This window comes from Thermobia domestica, chromosome 1, assembly GCF_964235325.1.
Source record: "Thermobia domestica chromosome 1, izTheDome1.hap1.1, whole genome shotgun sequence".
Lineage (NCBI taxonomy): Eukaryota > Metazoa > Arthropoda > Insecta > Zygentoma > Lepismatidae > Thermobia > Thermobia domestica.
In genome coordinates this window covers 216,794,368-216,814,081 of record NC_137454.1, presented here as the reverse complement: position 1 = coordinate 216,814,081, position 19,714 = coordinate 216,794,368, and the positions used below count along the sequence as shown (strand labels likewise).

General features: G+C 35.3%; 1 protein-coding gene across 9 annotated transcripts in view; it reads right to left on the bottom strand.

The window, feature by feature from the left end:
• LOC145693750 (uncharacterized) overlaps nucleotides 1–19,714 on the bottom strand; it is a 290,468-nt gene that overhangs the window by 139,556 nt on the left and 131,198 nt on the right. For all 9 annotated transcript variants that reach the window (XM_081770043.1, XM_081770044.1, XM_081770042.1 and 6 more), the window contains one exon: nucleotides 1,194–1,535. In XM_081770043.1, the coding sequence (XP_081626169.1) occupies nucleotides 1,194–1,535 (342 nt within the window). The remainder of the gene's footprint in view (nucleotides 1–1,193; nucleotides 1,536–19,714) is intronic.

The window sequence follows — 19,714 nt, the reverse complement described above, 5'->3', positions numbered from 1 at the left end:
ATCAACTCTCTCGCTGTTAATGCTGGCTTTCTAGCCCAAACTCTGTTACGTCTTTCAAGTAGCTACCCAATTGTCCTTACGACGCTGGACGAATTCAGTAATCCCAGTACCATCTGGTGAGTACAAACGGTCACATATCTTTCCTCGGACCGATCCGGAAACTACGAGCAATGCATTTAGGGCCATGAAACTGAATCTTCAGTAAACAAACTGACTCTAATAAATGTCTTATTGACCTTTCCAGAACAAGAAATCTTCAATTTCAGAAAACGCTTACAACGCACTCACCGCTCTATCTCGTTCCAACCATCTTAAATATGAGGAAACAAGAAACGACCTTCAATCGGCAAAGAATGAGAAGACTAGTAAATGTCCTGTTTTCTTCAGAAGTCATTTATTTTTAATATATTTCTTCTATCAACTAATGCGATTGGACAACTAACAACATTCAACCACACTGCCTTAGTAAAAGTTGGGGTCTTTCAGCAGTAGTCACGGACTCCCCCCCCCCCCGCCCGAAAATGCTGAATAATGTGCGTAAAATAAACATTGTTTATCCAAGTTTCGCTGATTGATTTGTCTGCTGCATCTCGGTAAGTTACCCATACACAGTATAGTGATGGATGTTTTAAACCAGTGCACGTGAAATATGTGGAAGAATACATAAGTAACATTGGAAGAAACACGCAGATACTTAATGAATTGATAAGGGAAAGTACTACATTTATTTGTTATTAAAGATTATGAAAAATTTCCAGACTGAACATTTAATCTGCGGTTACTTGATAGAATGCCCACTCAACCTGTCTGCAAAAACGAAGGAACGTAATTTAATTTCTCCTTTACTTTATGAATGCATTTAGATATATTACAAGTTGTTTATTAGAATTTTGAAACCAACCAACGAAAGATCCTCTCCCAACAAATACTTTTTAGAACTGATTGTCTAAACGTTTATACTATAGGACATTAATATAAATACAGTTTATCAATAAAAAGAGTTTATGGACTGCAACTACACACACACAAAAAAAGTTAATCGTTGGGTAATTTTACACTCATCCCTGAATGAATTTAAACATCAAAAAGTAATACTATTGACACATGCTTAATTTTAAATCATTCAAGAAAACAAAGTGACGTACAAACTAGGTGAAAGAGAATAACATCTACACAATGCTGTTAGTACTCACATTCCGCTTCTCCTTCCAAAGTTGATTCATATCTGGAAGATTTTTTTCCTCGTTTCTTAATTTACTCGTCCGTATTTGATCTCCTAAAGTTTCTAAAGTTTCCTCTGCTAGTTTTAAAAATCCGTCATTTCGAATATCTTCGGATTCTATTGGTCGTCTTCTCTTCTTTTTAGAATTACCTTCGTTTTGTTTATTATTCTCTTCCCGAGTAACGGAGATACTTCGAGTTTTATCCACTTGGTTTTGTTTATTATTTTCCGCACGTGATTCAGACTTACTACGTGATTTTGTATCTTTTTCATTATCTGACTCATCGGAAGAAACAAGAGCTGGTAAATCGTCCTGAAACGAAAGATATAACATATAACAACTCACCTACATCAGCAAGAAAAAGTTGAACATCATGAACTCTCATGAAGCGTAAGTCATATGATTAACTATGAACTATATAGTATTTCATTAGTTTTTAAAGATAATTTGCTTTTAAATTCTTTGTGTTCTTATGATGAATTTTAAAAAATGATTAAAACTAAAAACACCCAAACCAGAATATCAGTATTAATTACTAAAGAAAATAATCCTCATAAAGAGCATGAAGAGATGAATATAAAGGAGTACGGAGAAACAGTTCAATGGTAGGGTGGTCGATGTTCTGTAATATGAGTGTCACTGACTTAATCACAAGCCATGTTAAGCTACGTGATGGAAAGAAGCGTATCGTGGATTACCTCAGGGCAGTCCCATTCCCACCAATTTTCTCATTTACTCATTGTCCCCTCTAGCCTACATAATATAATCGTAAAATTGAACTGAAAATTTATTTACATAGAAAACCATTTACATTAGTTTATTTCTTACAAGATTTGATTAAACTAATTTTAAGGTATTTAAATCTTTTATTTACTACTATTCTTAAAACAACCACTCAATAACTTCTAACAGGTCCAGTATATTTAATTCTGGAATTAAATACTTTCTTCAGGCGTACGAAAAATTCACAAACGGCGGGGAGGGGAGGAGAAGTTCGAGCATTTAATCTTATATCCTTTCAGGACACGCGTGATGTTTGTATATAAATATCTTGATATGGTACATGTTTATTTTTCCACAGTATCTCGCTCAAAGTAGGGTTTAAAATCCCGACCCCCATTGTGTATGCCACTGCTTTCTTAACTATTACATAGTTATTTTCTCAGACCTGAAGAAGTCAACGACATATGTCAGTAAATAAAAAAGTAAATTGGTGGTGTTACGATAAAAAGTGAAAAATGTTTGTTAACCAAAAAGCCTAGGATTAAACATGCGATTCCCAACACTACGTGACAGAATTTTAACAATCAGCTATCTGGTATCTACATTATTTCTTTCGAAGTTTTCATATAAATAAACACATTATTTTTTTCATTCATCGTCCAATATATAATTACGTTTTCTACGAGGTTTTTTAATATGAGACTGCTTAATAATTCAATAATTATTTAAACAAAACCGTCGCCTTGGTATCAAGTAGTAACCGGTGGCCACTGATTAACTGTCTATTGGCCAACTGGTCACCGTTCTCCAGATACTGGCCAAACTTTTCGAATTTCTAGATATTTAAGCAACAATATCTCGAGAACTGTAGATCATAGAGAGATGATATTTTGTTAATTTTTGCGAGAAAGAGAAGGTGCGGATAAAAAAAAATACTTCTACATCTAGGAACAATGACAGTTATCCTTTCAGTTTCATTTCTCCATTCTTTTTAAGTTCGTTCTGACAATGCTCTTGGAGCATTCTCAACTGGTTTTACTTTATATATACTGCCAATCCTTAGTGATTTATGTTTTAGAAGAGTGTTGGTTGTGACGTTGAATCCTCGAGTATTTCCTTGATGGTCAAATCGTCGATTAGTTATACGTAATGAGGAGAGAAAATTTGCAATAAATAGATGTGAATATTAAAATTCAGCTTTCGTTACCAAATAAGAGTTTAGATCCTTTAGCAGTTAATTTGATGTTCGTGAGAGCAGTAGCTAGCTTTATCACGTCAAATCTAAAGAACTGACTACTTTAATTTTTTTCATTCTTCTTCAACAAGAGACTAACTAACAAGAGACAGTTGGAGAAATTTGTTAAAGCAATTGAGGACGAAGAAAAAGGGATTAGGTTAAAAATAAAGATAGAAGAAGAGAGGAAAATCAACTTTATGGGCATGACTATAGAGAAAATAGGAGGAAAATTTGACACGAGGTGGTACAGGAAAGAATGCGATGCCGGGATATACTGCCACAAGAGGAGTGACGTAGACAGTGGGACTAAGAAGAATTTTATACAGAACATGAGAAAGAGGATAGAAATGATAGATAGAGACTAAGAAATAAGGAAAGAAGACATAGAAATACTGTGTCAGTTATTAAAGGGAAACGGTTAGAGAAGAGAAGATTTAGAAGAAAGAAAAAGAGGAAGAAAACAGGAGGAAGCAGAGAAAGAAGGAAAGAAATGGTTTGCTATAGAAAGTTTAGACGAGAAAACACAGATCCTGAAGAACTTGTTGAGGAAGGAAGGGATTAAAACTTACAGGAAAGGAGGAAAGAGGATAATAGACTTAGAGAGAACAGAAAGAAGAAAGAAAAGGATATAAGATCAGAAGAGAAAGGAGTAGTGTATCAGGTTAATTGTAAAGAGTGCGACATGAAGTATATAGGGGAAAAGGGAAAGAGATTAGAACAAAGGATAAAACAACATAAGGACGATGCCAGACTAAAAAGAGAGAACAACGCAATATATAAACACATTAAAGAAACGGGCTATGAGATAGATTGGGAAGGAATAAAAGGATTAGAAAGGGAGAAAAGGAGTGTGATAAGAAAGTGGAAAGAAGCCCAGTGGATTAAGAAATATGGTAAGGAGAAATTGATGAATTGGTCTAGTGGACTTGTGATACATGAATTATGGGAAAAGATGATAGACAAAATAGAAAGGAAGAATTAAAAGGATCAACACAAGCTATCAGAACAGGTGTACAATGGAGAACAACAGAAGGACAATAGTGAATAGAAAGTGTAAGTGACAAACATCTAATTAATAATTTACTTTTTAGAACCAATTAAAAGTTTACGTTTTGTAAAGAGAAAGTAGGCATTCAGATTGTATATAAGCTGTCAAAATTAGATATTTTTCTCATAATATGTCTGAGGAAGGCTATGTTACATAGCCGAAACTGTAACACAGATACAGATCTTAATATATATATATATTTGGTCAGTTGAGTTTTATTAGCTATTTTTATAGTTTATTATTACTGTTATGCAATTGCAATCTAAGAAAATTCTAAATATTATTTCGTTTAATAATGTTTACTATTGATAAAATACATGGAAATGCCGTACTTTTTGGGGAGGGTCATACAAACCACACGAGAGACATTTATTGAAATCAGAACTATCTTTGGTATTTATTTGTGTATAAATGAGTCAGCGCCAAAGTGGACTAAAATAATTCGTATCTTTATTCACTTTTCTTACTGATATACAAATTAAGTCGTCATATTTCTTTAACTTGGACTAATAAAAATCGTAATGAACTAACTTGGACTAAATTAGTTCTTTTGTACTCTGCAGTATTTTGAAATTGTCCATGTGTAATTCTGTATAATGGTTTCACTTTTGGAATTGTTTATCTTTTTGTCGTTCTATGACTCTTGACAACCATATTAACATGTATGTAAAGATCCGTACACCGTATTTTTAGCAGGAGTCTTTAGTGAGCGAGTCGGCAGACGTATCGCATTTATGCCCAATTAGTCCCGGTTTCGAGTTCAAATGGAGGACAATTTCTCTCGAATGTAAGCCGAACAGCCGTTTGGATTCCGCTTTAAGCTTATGTGATCCCTTCCAGCACAACCTGGTTGTTGCATAATAACACCAAGGTGAAACAAACTTATTTCTGTCCATATGTGATGTAAATACATAGAGAAAATTATTTAAATCAAACAACCTGGTTTGAACCCCCCCCCCCCAAAAAAAACTTTTTTTTTTCAATAAAAACCACGGTTTATGCCAATCCTGTTCAAAATAGCAGTTATATATCTATATCTATCTACACTTCATTTGATACAACTTGTTCTTTCTGACAGTTGCTATCCTGTTTTTCTTCCTGCAAGTGTCCATAACAGGAAGGCAAGAAGATTTTTTTTTTTTTTTTTTATGGTAACAGTACGTTTCAGCCATTATAGTAGCTCATTTCTCTCATTCTGCAATGGTAAACATTTCACCCTTTCCGCACGTTGCCAATTCGAATATAAACAAATGCACATTGTTTAGTCGAATGTCAATTTAAGTAATGGACCTGCTGTTACTGAGAACACTCTTTTCAGTTCTCTTTTGTGTCATTTATTTTTGTAAAACTGAGATTTACTTCCTGTGAATAATTTCATGTTTTGTGTATATTTTAGTGTTTAGTGCATTATTTATTTCTGACTCTTTCCTTCTTAATTTTTGTATATTTTATATATATATATATATATCAGGGTGTCTACTGAATTTCAATTTCAAAATTCCAGTATATTTCCAGTATATTCAGTATAACTATCATCAAAATTCTAGTATTTAATACAATGATTTTTTTGAAGTTCTTTAGGAATAATCACACTCTTGATGATTTCAGGTTTGTAATTGTTTTACCATTAAATGAATATTTTATTTTTAATAAATTCAGTTAACCCTGATTTCTTTGAAATACAAGTGATTAGATATATGTAGTTGCTCATGAAAGCGCTGAAATCTTTACACAAGCAATGCGCCACATTCAAACCAAGCATTAAAAGTGCCCTTCAGTTTCCCATCATAAGGCATACTTTTACTGACTAGCTTGTTATCTGTATACTGTACTTGAAGCATTGCATATAATATGATGCATCCATTGTTATTATACGTGAGGTACTTATATATATATATATATATATATATATATATATATATATATATATATATAAAATGAAAACAGTATTAGTAGAAAAGGGAAGTTAGTGACTATCTGCAACTCTAAGAGAGATGGCATCACATCTTAACGCCGGCATTAGAGAAAATCACAATTCATTATTTCAGTAACGTATTGTATTACGTAAGTATTGTTGTTTTATAAAATCACTTTTTTCATGATCTGAAGCTCAATTTCATTTTTTTCCTTTGACCAACAAACTCAATTCATGACGTTCATGGCCCGTAGGCACCCTGCTCGGAGGGATGATACAGTGAGTCAAAAGCATTATTTGTATTATCTAACTGTATTATTAAGTTATATTATAATTTGTATAAATAATTTATATTAATCTATTCGAGTTATAATACAAGATTGTTATTACCCTGGATTTTTGGAGTTCGAAAGTCTAGGGTAGATTATAAAGAATGATAATATTTGTATATTTCATAATTTTTCCAGTATGTGGGTCAAAATTCCAGTATATTTGCAGTATTTCTAGTATAATTCCAGTATCAGTAGACACCCTATATATAAATTTTCATATATTTTGAAATGGATGAAGCGGCAGAAAGTGCAAATCCTGTTCGTCGAAGACGGGGGCGACGAAGAATTCCCTCACCTGTAAAGAAATGTTCAAAAATCGGACAGAGTGTCGCTTTACGAGGCAAAGCTCGAGAGATGGTGTGTTCACTACGCGAACACTTTGAATGGGAAAGAGAAAATGGTGGTCCTCTTATCGATGTAAATACAGTTACAGAAAGGACAGCGGCTGCCCTTAAAATTAACAAAAAACAGTGGTGCGAACTGGGCACGAATAAAAAAGGAAAGAGGAGGAACTTAAGGAGAACGAAGAACAAGAAAAGGAAGCCTGGACAATCGCAGGTATTGATGGAAACTCCTGGAAAACATCACTGCTATAAACAAAAGTCACAAACCTCGATTCATTTCGGTAGGATGCCCTTCATCGCCACATTTATGCGTATTATATGCGCAAGGAGCATCTCACATTAAGCAAACTCCAAGCCAGCCTTAAAGAAGCGAACTTGTTCCACGGAAGTAAGTTCTAGCTCAGAAGCTGTTTCATGGATCAGGGGTTCGAATTTAACAAATTCACCAAACGCACAGTGCTGGTGACCGTGGCTTGGCGTTGTTGGAACCTCAGAGTTATGAAAAACTGTGATTGTGATCATGTAGTTTGGTTTGACGAGACATGTATCAACGCAGGTCACTCATTCGTAAAAGGCTGGACCGACCATACTGTGCATAGTACAATGATCGCACCAAAAGGAAAAGGGGGAAAGGATGTGTGTTCTTCATGCTGGCACATCTCATGGTTTTGTCCCAAACTGCTTCATTTTCAGATCTAAAAAGAACTGGTGATTATCACTAGGAAATGAACTCCGAACATTTACGAATTGATTCCAAGAAGCTCATCTGAAAAACATATTCCCTAAATCTATCATTGTTATGGACAACGCCCTATACCATTCCGTAATTCTCGACAAGCCCCCAACAACTCAGTCCCGGACTGGCTAAAGCGCATTACCAGTTTGAGCCTGATATGAAGAAGGCAGAACTTCTAGAATTGGTAACCTTATACAAGCCCAAAATCTCTTTGTGCAGAATTGACGAATTAGCAAGGGAAAAGGGTCACCAGATCATAAGACTTCTCCTTACTACGACCACTTAAACCCTATACAAAATACTTGGGCGCAAGTAAAAGGATAAGCCGCGAAGTAAACTAAAAAGTTTACAGTGGCAGAAGTGGAAAGACTTACAAGAGAAGCAACTGATAATATCATTGCAAAAAACTGGACTGATCTTGTTCACCATTCGAAGAAAATCACAGACGAACAATGGGATAAAAAGGGAATTCTTGAACAGTTTGTGGAGGAAATGATAATCTGTTACTTCTAGCTCCGAGTGATTCTTCTCTGGGAGTATCTCCAATCACACGATAAACGTAAATACATTTCTCTTTTTTCTTTATTACTAAATATATTAACTGTTCAAGTTATCGCAAAGAAGTGTCACGAGTTTAAAATGAAAACGTATCGTGAGTGACATGTGGTATAAAAACGTAGGTTCAGTAATTATAAACAAGGTCAACTCGTTCTACTCGTATTGTTTCAATACGAGCGGGCAACAAGCATTGAGCACCACGCGCGCGCAGCGAGCTGTCAGAAAAGGGTTAGGAGTATCAATTGCAGTACAGTGTATATATATAACTAACTAACTAACTAACTCTATGGCCTATGGAAACCGGAGGTTCAATGCCGCGTTCACAAAAGCTCTCCACTGATTTCTATCCTTAGCTAACTGCATCCAGTTTCTACTTTGTATTCCTATCTCTGCGAGATCCATCTTAATGTTGTCCTCCCATCTGCGCCTAGGTCTTCCTAATGGTCGTTTTCCGATTGGTCTTCCTGTCAAGACTTTGAAAGCGTTTCTACTTTCTTCCATTCTAGCTACATGACCCGCCCACCTAAGCCTCCTAGACTTGACGACCCTAACAATGTTGGGTAAACCATATAAATTATGTAGTTCCTCGTTATGCAGAGTAAGTGACCATGTTTCGCAGCCACACAAAACAACAGGCATGATTACCGTTTTGTATATTTTAAGCTTCAAATTTCTCGACAAAATTCGCGACGACAAGAGATTTGAACGACGAATTCCCTGCTTTTAGTCGACATTTAATTTCTCCGTGAATATGATTTTCTTCTGTTAATATTGATCCTAGGTATTTGAAACTATCCACTTTATCAAAAGTATTATTTAATATTTTAACGCATCCACAATTTGCTGTATTCCGGTCCCGACGCACTTCCATGTATTTAGTTTTATCTGCATTTACTTCTAAACCCATGTCCCTGCAAGCGTTTAATAAGATCTCTGCATTTCTTTCTATTGTTCTCCTATCATCACTTATTAAATTTACGTCATCAGCATATGCCATAACCTGGTAAATACCGTTCAACTCTAGGCCCTGGTTGCTATCTTTGATTTTCCTTATAGCGTATTCCAGAACGAAGTTAAATAGTAATGGCGACAACGCATCTCCTTGTTTCAGGCCATTTTCGACGTGAAAGCTCGTGGACAAAAATTTTCCTACCCGGACTTTACTTTGGGATTCATTTAAACATATCTTAATTAATCTAATTAGCTTTCTCGGTATTCCAAGTTCTGTAAGAACGTTGTATAATGTTTCTTCTAACCGAGTCGTACGCCTTTCTAAAATCAATAAATAGTTGATGTACCGGGGTATTGTATTCCCACTTTTTTTCGAGTATTTGGCGTATGGTAAATATTTGGTCGATAGTTGATCGATTCCGTCTAAATCCGTCTAAATCTCCAATAATTTCATCTGCGTATGGGGTCAGTCTTGCTAATAGAATATTTGAAAGGATTTTATAGGATGTTGACAGAAGAGAAATGCCTCGATAATTATTACAGTCAGTTTTGTCGCCTTTCTTGTGAATTGGAACAATGATTGATTCTTTCCACTCCTGTGGCAATTCTTCCTTGTTCCAGATAAGGAGAATGAGTTTGTGTATCTTGTTCCACAATTTTTCGCCTCCAGCTAAAATTAACTCAGCTGGAATTTCATCTACACCCGGAGATTTGTGTTTCTTTAATTTCTTTATAGCAGTTTCTACTTCTATTCGATTGGGTTCTGGAATATACGGTTCTGCGGTGTGTATCTCCTTTTCTCCACGGACACTAGTTTTCGGTTGCGTGTTAAGCAAATCGTCAAAGAAATCTTTCCATCTGTTTAAGATGCTATCCGTGTCAGTGAGAACTGTACCGACAGATTTCTTTAATATATAGGCACGAGGTTGATAGCCTTTCTTAAATTCGTTGATTCCCTTATACATGTCCCCGATATTTTAATTTTTACTCTTATCTTCAAGTTCCTTAATTTTAGCTTTCAGAAAATCGCGTTTCTTTCCTCTAAAGCTTTGGAAGTTTCCCTCCTGATATCTGCGAAATTTTGTGTAGTTATTTCATTCGGATTTTGTAGCCAGCGTAATTTTGCCTGTTTTCTCTTCTCTGCTACTTTTATGCATTCCTGGTCGAACCATGGTTTGTTCCTACGTATTTCCGCGTGTCCCAATTTTTCTTTTACTGAAATTTTAATGCTATCTCTAATTTCAATCCAGGTATCCTCAACACTAGTGCACTCCGAATCTTCTAAAGCCGAGAATCTATTCGAAACTTCAATCTGGTATTTCTCTCTTACCTGGCTCTCTTCTAATTTCTTTAAATTGAATCTCTCCGTTTTCGGACAATAAATATTACCTTTATTCAACGATAACCTCTCTCGTATTATCGCTGCTACCAGGTAGTGGTCGGTGTCACAATCAGCCCCTCTAAACGACCGGACATCAATTATGCTAGATTACCTTCTTCTATCTACTAAATATATATAATAACACTTTTGTTTTGATTCGATTCGGGTATTTCATTATATATTTTATTACTGTTTACGTCAGTTGAAAGCATTAGACCACGGACAGTTCAAGAGGTCAAATTCTTGGAAAAAAATGTCAACTTGAATTTTTCTATTTTTATTTTTATTTACTTTTAGAAATTGTTGATAATTCATTACAGGAAGTATTGTTTGTAACTGTTGTTATAATAATGAATATATTGTGATCGAATATTAATTGTTGTGTTATTTTTATGGTTAATAAACTGGTGTCGCTGAACTTATTTTCAGGTGATCTGTTATCATTCAATATTTCCCCCAGTTACAGGGTGTCTACTGAGTTTCATTTTCAAAATTTCAGTATATTCAGTAGGCCTATAACTATTAGCAAAATTCCTGTACCTAATACATTGGTTTTTTTAAAGTTCTTTAGGAATAATGACACTCTTGATGATTTCAGGTTTGTAATTGTTTTACCATCAAAAGAATACTTTATTCTTAATAAATTTAGTTAACCTTGTTTTTTTGAAATACAATGATTTTTAAAATATTTTTTAAGGAGCCTCCCAACTCCTCTCACAGCCCTCCACTCCACCCATTGCTTTAAATATCTAATTACAAAATGTATACAACTCTTGCTTTGGAAAAAATTACAATCTCAACGGATACAAAATTATTTGACTATTAAAACAATTACAAAAAAGTATTGTTGACAAATTACCAGTTTCATGATTTTTCCAGTATGTGAATCAAAATTTCAGTACATTTCCAGCATTTCGAGTATCAAAATTAAACTCCCGTGTAATTCAAGTATTTCCAGTATCAGTAGACACCCTGCAGTTTTAATAATAAATTTTTGGTATACTGAATTATTATTGTTCTGTTGATGTTTTTAACTTAAGAATGTTGGATATCCTAAATGCAACTTTCCATGCTACCTTACTAACTGCTGTTTTTCAATGAATTCTTCCACTGCCGAAGGAATCTTGAATTATTTATTTCTGGTTTTTCGTAGTTAAACTTGCTGAATAAAAACTTTCTTCGGAAATCTAGTTGCGGCGAGGAGTTTACAAGGTCTTTTATGTGCAATACAGGCCGAGCTAATGCTGAAAGAAAAGTATCACATACGAAATTGCATGTAGCAAATTAAAGGTGATAGTTTGAACTTCCAAACACCGTCTGGAGGAAGTGGTGTGTCTAAATCGGAGGTTGAATTTTTCGAATGTGAAGTGAAACTTTTATTCAAATTCCGAATGTGTGAAAAAAGTTGTTTCTTCTAAAACAACTTCCTTGCTCTTAAAATGGCATTGGAAAGAAACTAATGGAAAACACAGGAACTTACATATAATACCACCTGTTCATCCCTTGTAAGATTAAGAAAAGTAAGTTTTGTTAAATGTCGAATAGTATGATACCTAATATCAGTCTCCTTTAGCTTAAAGAGCATCGTGGATAACTAAAAGTTAATTTCATTGAATTTCATTTTTCGAATTTTGATAATAGAATGTGGTTATTTTTGGTTGAGATTTGGAATGTACACACGAAAATTTAGTTTTAAACATTTTTTCTACAAGGTTTCCCTTTCCGATTAGAATAAAACTCTAAATTAGTTCTATGTAACATGTCTTAGTTACAATTTCGACGTATTCGAATGGAAAAAGCATTTTCGGAAATGTGCTTAAAACAGAACTTTCTAGGGTGTACTAAATCTTAATCAGAAACTATCAAATTCTACTGTAAGAATTCGACTTTCGGTCGGCTACAATACGTATGGTAAGTGGCCATCAAAATTATGGAAACACCGAAGAAAATGCAACTTCTTGACTGACACGGCGTGACATACATCATCAGGCTAAAACCTGCAGAAGAATTCTTGATTTGCTATGGTGAAGTAATGGCATGTAAGTCACGAATGTTTTCCAAAGGAATACTGTACCATCCTTCATGCAATACAGCACTCAGTTCCGTCAATGAGGGTGGAGGTGGATGTGTGCTTCGGAACTAATCACAGGTGTTTTAGTTCATCCCGATGTTCATGAAATCACGCCTCAACAGCTCCAGCAATGTGAATTGGCTTAGTCACTGTGGAAAATTGTGCTACCGGCTGGAAATAACACCTGGACTACAGGACGCACGTAGCCGTCTAGAATGTCCACACAATCACTAGAGTAATGCAACCTGAAAACGTACTCACAGGAGGTAATGAACATCAGAAACTTGCGGCCAACTTAATCATAGTATCAAAGCCATGTTTCACGATAGGGAGGAGACAGTTTGAAGCATAAATTTCTTTCGGCGTCCGGCCTATTGTTGAAAATAAGACGAAAGAGGAATTATCCACTTACGCGCTTCCAATTATAAAAGGTTTATTTTGCATGTTCTCGGCACATTTGTTGTCGCGCAAAAGCGCTGTGGTTGGTGATCAATAGTTTTGAAATTGCAACCTGTAACCGACCGCATATGTTGAATAGAAGATCTTGTCAGACTATGGTTGTCATAACACGTTGTTAAAATGCTTTAGGTGCTTTAGGCCAGATGCCGATTGAGTTCTGTAACTAGTTACGTGAAATTAGCTCTACGGTTTTCACTGTTTTGTGATCCCTCTCATCTAGGTTTAGTATGCATCATTACGCGTTCTGCATGAAGTCATTATGTTTGAAAGTGTTAATCTCGATACATCTAACACTGTCAATCTTTGATATGTTTGCTCTAACTAAACGCGCACCTACAATTTGCCCTATTTAAATGAAGATGACTCCCATTTTGCACCATCAACATCTGACCTATTAATACATATGAATTCATACTACACTATCTCGGGTCTATTCACTACTACTGAACACAGCCGCAGTGCACAAATGTTCAAGTTATCACTAACTCACCAAGATTACATGTTCCGTACACGAGTATATCCATTAATTTGATTTGGAACTGAGAAGACTGAAAGGATTCAACCTGCTCTCTTTATTTTACTTTCAATGTTTGTTATCCTATTCACGAACTTTCTATGCATGAGAGCTGTGACCAACTGAAGTACATAATGCTGAATGTAACATGCTTTATTATTATTTTATAATCTATAATAAAGCTAACGGACCCCCCTTAACTTCATCCACTCTAACAAAATTAACCTCTCGCCTTGGTCACTTTTTAACAACGGTTGCCCATTAAGTCTAAATGAATCTTTTATAAATCCCACGACTACTTCCGGGCTTGGCAGTATTTTGAAGAGGCTAGGACCTGTCAGAATCATTTTCTATCGAATAAATTAGACTGATGCGAAAGGCGAGACTTAGATACATGTACAAGGTCCTGGAGTGATCAGGTTTGATTTCTGGCAGATACACTTATTAGCTGGTAGACGAAATACCAACGAAACTTGAAGACATCGAGGAATCAGCGTAGCCCAGCAGATATGGCCAAGGTAACTTTCAGCAGAACCTGAATTTCTATCTTTCTCTAACTTTCAATCTATCTCTCTCTCTCAAGGAATTCTGTCTGCTATCTTCAGTTTATGTCTACAAGAAATTCAGCTGTTGGCAGCTTGAAAATCCCAAGAGAATATGCTGTCCCGACCCTAGTACACGCTCTTTGAGCCAAATCCTAACTTCAAACTGCCAACGTTTCGTTTGAGCTGGAGATACTACATCTCCTGTCTCAGACTGCTCTGTTTTCTCTCCAGTTCTCATTGTATCTCTGTGAAAATGATACACTATACCATAATCTACAACTATCAATGTCAATCACTTTAATCAGTATTATAGAAATCCTGCCATGTTTTTCATATCTATTTATGCGTCATCATCTCCATTTCCTTCTTCAATAAGTTCCACTTTTTCTACCAAGTTTATGCCCCTATTATAGAGGAAATGAAATAACAGTCCATAATTGTCTTTGAAACTAGTGAAACATAAATATGTTACAGTTTGGTATTAGTTTAATGTTTTGTATGAGTGAGCCTGAAGTATTTCATTTCTGAGACTGTACCCAAATGTTTAATTAGTCTGTGAAATCATTGTATATTTGATTTGTTATTGATACGTGTAAATAGCGGTTTGAATTTAATAGTGCTCTTAATTATTGGATTGAAGTGGCTTAGGAGAATATATAATGATGTAAATAATTGTGGATTGATTAATGTGATACAAAGAACATACGAATGAAGCTACAACAATGGACTGAAATATGAAATTGTGATTAAGTAAAGAGTTAAACGTAATTAGGCTTAAAATACACGGCCATGACCAACACCAGTATCACACACTATACACTTTTAGAATTTAATACAACAATTGGGGCAGTGAACATATACAAGATACGCTCCTTATAATCATGTCACACTTGCCGCTGTTTGAAACTTTTTGATATTGAGATGGGGCAGGGCCAGTTCTAGACATTTCTTAAGTGTAAGCAAACAATATTTCGGCGCCTCCATCTAAATGATGATAAAATAGTAGGAAGTTGTAATGGGCAAAAATCCTTCAAATAACTGTTAGTCTCCCTGTGAATATTAACGAAAGACGGCGAAATTAAAACTAATTGACTGTGGATGAATACTGAAAAAGGTTCCAATTTTAATAAGTAAGAGCATTTTTATTAAATAAGCACAAGACATAACTAAGATACATATCTAAAATGTATTTTGACAAGTATAATTGAAACATAGAAGTCGAGACAATAAAACTCATGAGCTTTAAGTCTAACATTAACACACGTTTGATTTTGACGAAAATGTATGCTCTTATACTTTACTAAAACATATTTACATAATATTTTCTATGTAATGGTGATTATTGTAATTACCTTAATTTCTCATTTTCTTTGTAACTGAAAAGTTCATGTTATAAATGCACTTTTCTGGCTTCCGCAAAATCTCTTATTATATCCATATCCATTTCATTGAATATGTTAATGGCCATCAAAGCTAGTCCATTTAATCGTTCTTGAGATATAATTGATCCCAAATAATTCTTTATTAATTTTAGCTGAACTTGTTTAATACACAACAAATGAAAAAATGTGTGCCTTAATCGATATTTAATCAGTCTTCGATCCAGTAGCGGAGCTTCAAAATCAGGTCTCTCTGCAAATAATTCTTAACCCGTCCCCGCAAGATTCTTTTCAGGGCCCCTTAGGCCTATCTCTTTCCAACATTGACATTCGAAGTTAGGCAATAAGTATCACAATGTGAACAGAAGCAGTCGCGCACCCAAGATTTCTATTTTGGATCCGAAGATTTTTCGGAGTAGCCTATAAAATGGAAATAATTTTGTGTATTTGCCCTCTGAAATTGTGCTAAATTTTTAAGAAATTAAAACACAAGTAACTAATAATCAAAACCCTACTTTGTATTAGGACTATTACCAAATGTTTGAAGACATCACTTTATCCGAATTTCATTCGAGAGAATGGATTGATATTGATTTTAACACTGTTATAATACAACGAGCATATGTATACGCTGCTGTGATTGACAGCAAGAGTTCTGAAAATAAAATGTGTTACTTATAATCCTAGTGGCTTTTCGATTTCAATTACCTTTCGAGTTACATACTAGTGAAAACTAATTCTATTCAAACATATTTTGAAATACATTAAATTTAACTCAGACTCGTAACAGAAGAGGCCATATTCATTTCATTTTAATTTTACAATTAATTTACTGTAATCAAATAAAATAAACTTAGTTTCATAACTTTGTTGACTTGCAGATGCTAAGTTCGCAGGCACTGGAATTAACAACTCTCCCACCTCAACATTTGTATAATTATCACTTTTAAAATTAAGTTCAGAATTCTGAAGCAAAAGGAACTTTTTAGAGCCTTCGCTTGCTTCTCATCTTCATTCAAGTTTCGTAGCTTTGTTTCCGATAAAATATTCCACTTAGTTTCTTATCATTGACCTTGTTATTACATGAAAAATAAAGTTCTATTGAAAAATGAAAACAAACATCATTATAAACATAAACAAAACGACTCAGGATAGACGAATGGACTAAAAGAGATGAGCAATGTGAGAATTAAGGAGTGGGCAGCGATTGTGAGCTAGTGACCTTAGGAACTTAAGTAAAATTTCACTCAGAAATGATCAAAAATTCCACTTGTACCGCCCGTCTTTTGTTAGTATTCGCCCCCCTCCCTGGACCAATGGTCAACAAAAGCCTAGTCGCTTGAACTTCGATACTGTGCATTTAATTTACGCTGATCTTTCTCAACCCTTAACTGTGGTCACTGAACCGAAGCACTGTGCAGGAACTTTGTTTATAACAAGGCGGAGCACTCTTGAAGACATTTCTTTCTACTGTGATAATGCAGCCCAATCCATAAGCAACAAATGCAGTTGACTTCCTTTTGTTTGTTGATTCATTCTCATTTCAAAGACATTTGACAATGGTATTCTCTAGCAAGGTCGTGGAAGGGTTATTGGGAGAGGAATGAAGTGTCTGTTACATTTATATATTTTACATTTACGTATTTTGTGCATATGGAGGGATTGTGGAAAGAATGCCACTGTTTTTAGCCATGTTGCCGTAGTGTTTAATAAAACATTAATTGAAAAGCTAAATTTTCCTACATTTTATCTCATATTCGTAAAATCTCCCTTACTGGCGCCAATTGATGTACAAGTCAATTTCAATTTCAACTGTAAAGTGGTGTTTTACAACCAACCACACAAAGATTCGACTTTATCGTCCTTTTGATGTATTTTATCTATATCTCCGTCTGTACAATATTTTTCAAGCAATCTGAAGAATTTCATCCTAATATTTTCTCTAATAAATATTCACGTATAAAACAAAATTCCTTTTCCAGTTTGACGCCCTCTTTACCTGGCGCCTCCTACGAACGCGTAGTTCGCAGGATTCAAGATCCGGCCCTGAGATGGGGAATATACAGTATTAACTGAAACGCTTTGAGCAAATGTGTAAGTACATTCAGTCACAGATGAAAAGGAATTACCTACTCTATTGACGATGATAAGTGCAAGGGCATTTGAAGACATCTATAACATGACTTGGCCACATGATTCCGAAGCTAAGAAGTATAAAGAACTAAAGGAGATCATGATAAAAAAGTGAACAGGATTGCACAAAGGTTCTACTTACACAAGATGACGCAGTCAATGTCACAATCCGAAATGCAATTTGTGACATCCGAGAACAAGTTTCTTTCTGGTAGCTTAGCTGAGATGTCGATACGAGACCAGCTAATTGTGGGAATGAAGGACGACTCTACGTGTAGAAAGATGGTAACTGCTACGAAGTCAACCTTGCAGGCAGCTATTAACATTGCTTGCGCAGAACAGGCCGAACAACAGATGGCTGTTGTTAAACGCTAATTTATCCGTCAATCCTATTTCAGCGTCAGACAGGCAGTGTTTTCACAAGAAAACTGATCAAAACCTCCAGGTTTCAGGTACAACACAGAAGGAAGAAACAATAAGGTTATTTGTTGTTCAAAATACACTAGGACGCTAGTGTCCAGTGCCAGGAAATATCTGCTTCTCATGTGGAAAACCCAACAATTCCTCATCGGCATGTCAAAAGTACACAAAAGAAAAACTTAGTATGTAGATAACATGGAAACTATTGAACTGGGCGTGCAGGATATGGAGATCGAAAAGGCAGTGGATTTCTAACAAGAAGAAGGTATACCTAACCCTGTGCAACGAGAGAGTTCTACAATAGCAAGACCTTTTTCAACCTGAGCCATAGGAAACTAAGTACGAATGCGTAAATAATACAGAAAATGAGCAGTTACATTTTACCAGTAATATATTGACTCAACTTAGCCTAATGGAGGAACAATTAGACTTACAAGGGAAGTATGAATGAGCTCATATCGAAACCTACCGCAACATTTCACTCAGAGGAAGGAAGTCCCACAGAAAGACCACACACAAAAAAGCAGCTGTATTTTCGAAGTGGAATTAACCAAAATGGCAGATTGAAATGTCGCGTATCATGTCCACAATTGCACATTACGTTCAGTACCACGCCTTGTAAACGGCTTGTTAATAATAAAAAGTCAATAACAACAATGTGGGTACATACTATACCTAAGGGGAAGGCGTACGGTAAGGTGAACGTTGACAGCAGCCATCTTGAATTAAGGTCAAGTTTTGTAAATAGGAATAGGGCAATATGATACATGATTTTGGGCTAGAATTTAAGCAGAAAAACAATGGTAGTAATAGTTTTAAGGTATGTGCATTTAGTAAAAAGTTACAGGCATATTTATTGTGTGTTTCCATGTGAACAACTCCCGAATGAAGCAGCTGTCCAACAATTTGTAAAATACAAAAATATAGGAAACACTCTCTATATTTTCCCAATTTGTTCCAAATGTTGTTGAGCAAAGCTACACACTAATAGGAGATTAGTCGGCAAATTTGGTCCAAATTGGTTGAATAGGGGCGGAGATAGACCAGATAATACGAAAATTTAGCCAAAATCGCTGATAACAAAATCGTTATATTAAATGCTGTATTGCAATTTTCCTCTGATCTGTCTCATTTCTGCTTTTCTTTCGTCCCTCATTGAAATGTATTGTAGAACTATCAAGTAGGAGTTACATTTCAACAGCGACAACTTATTTTTGGACAGCTGCTTCATTCGGGAGTTATGCATATGGAAACATACACAATAAATATGCCTGTAACTTTTTACCAAATGCACGTATCTTAAAACTATTGCTACCATTGTTTTTCTGCTTAAGTTCTAGCCCAAAATCATGTATCATATTGCCCTATTCCTATATTGAAAACTTGGCCTTAATTCAAGATGGCTGCTATCAAAGTTCACCTTACCGTACGACTTCCCCTTATGTATAGTATGTACCCACATTGTTGTTATTGACTTTTTATTATTAACAAGCCGTTTACAAGGCGTGGTACTGAACGTATTGTGCAATTGTGGACATGGATACGCGACACTTCAATCTGCCATTTTGGTTAATTCCACTTTGAAAACGCAGCTGCTTTTTTGCGTGTGGTCTTTCTGTGGCACTTCCTTCCTCTGAGTGAAATTTTACGGTAGGTTTCGATATGAGCTCATTCATACTTCCCTTGTTAGTGCAAGATTGCGAAGGTTACTGCTTTAAGCGATCCTGAAATCAAGTCTAGTTTGC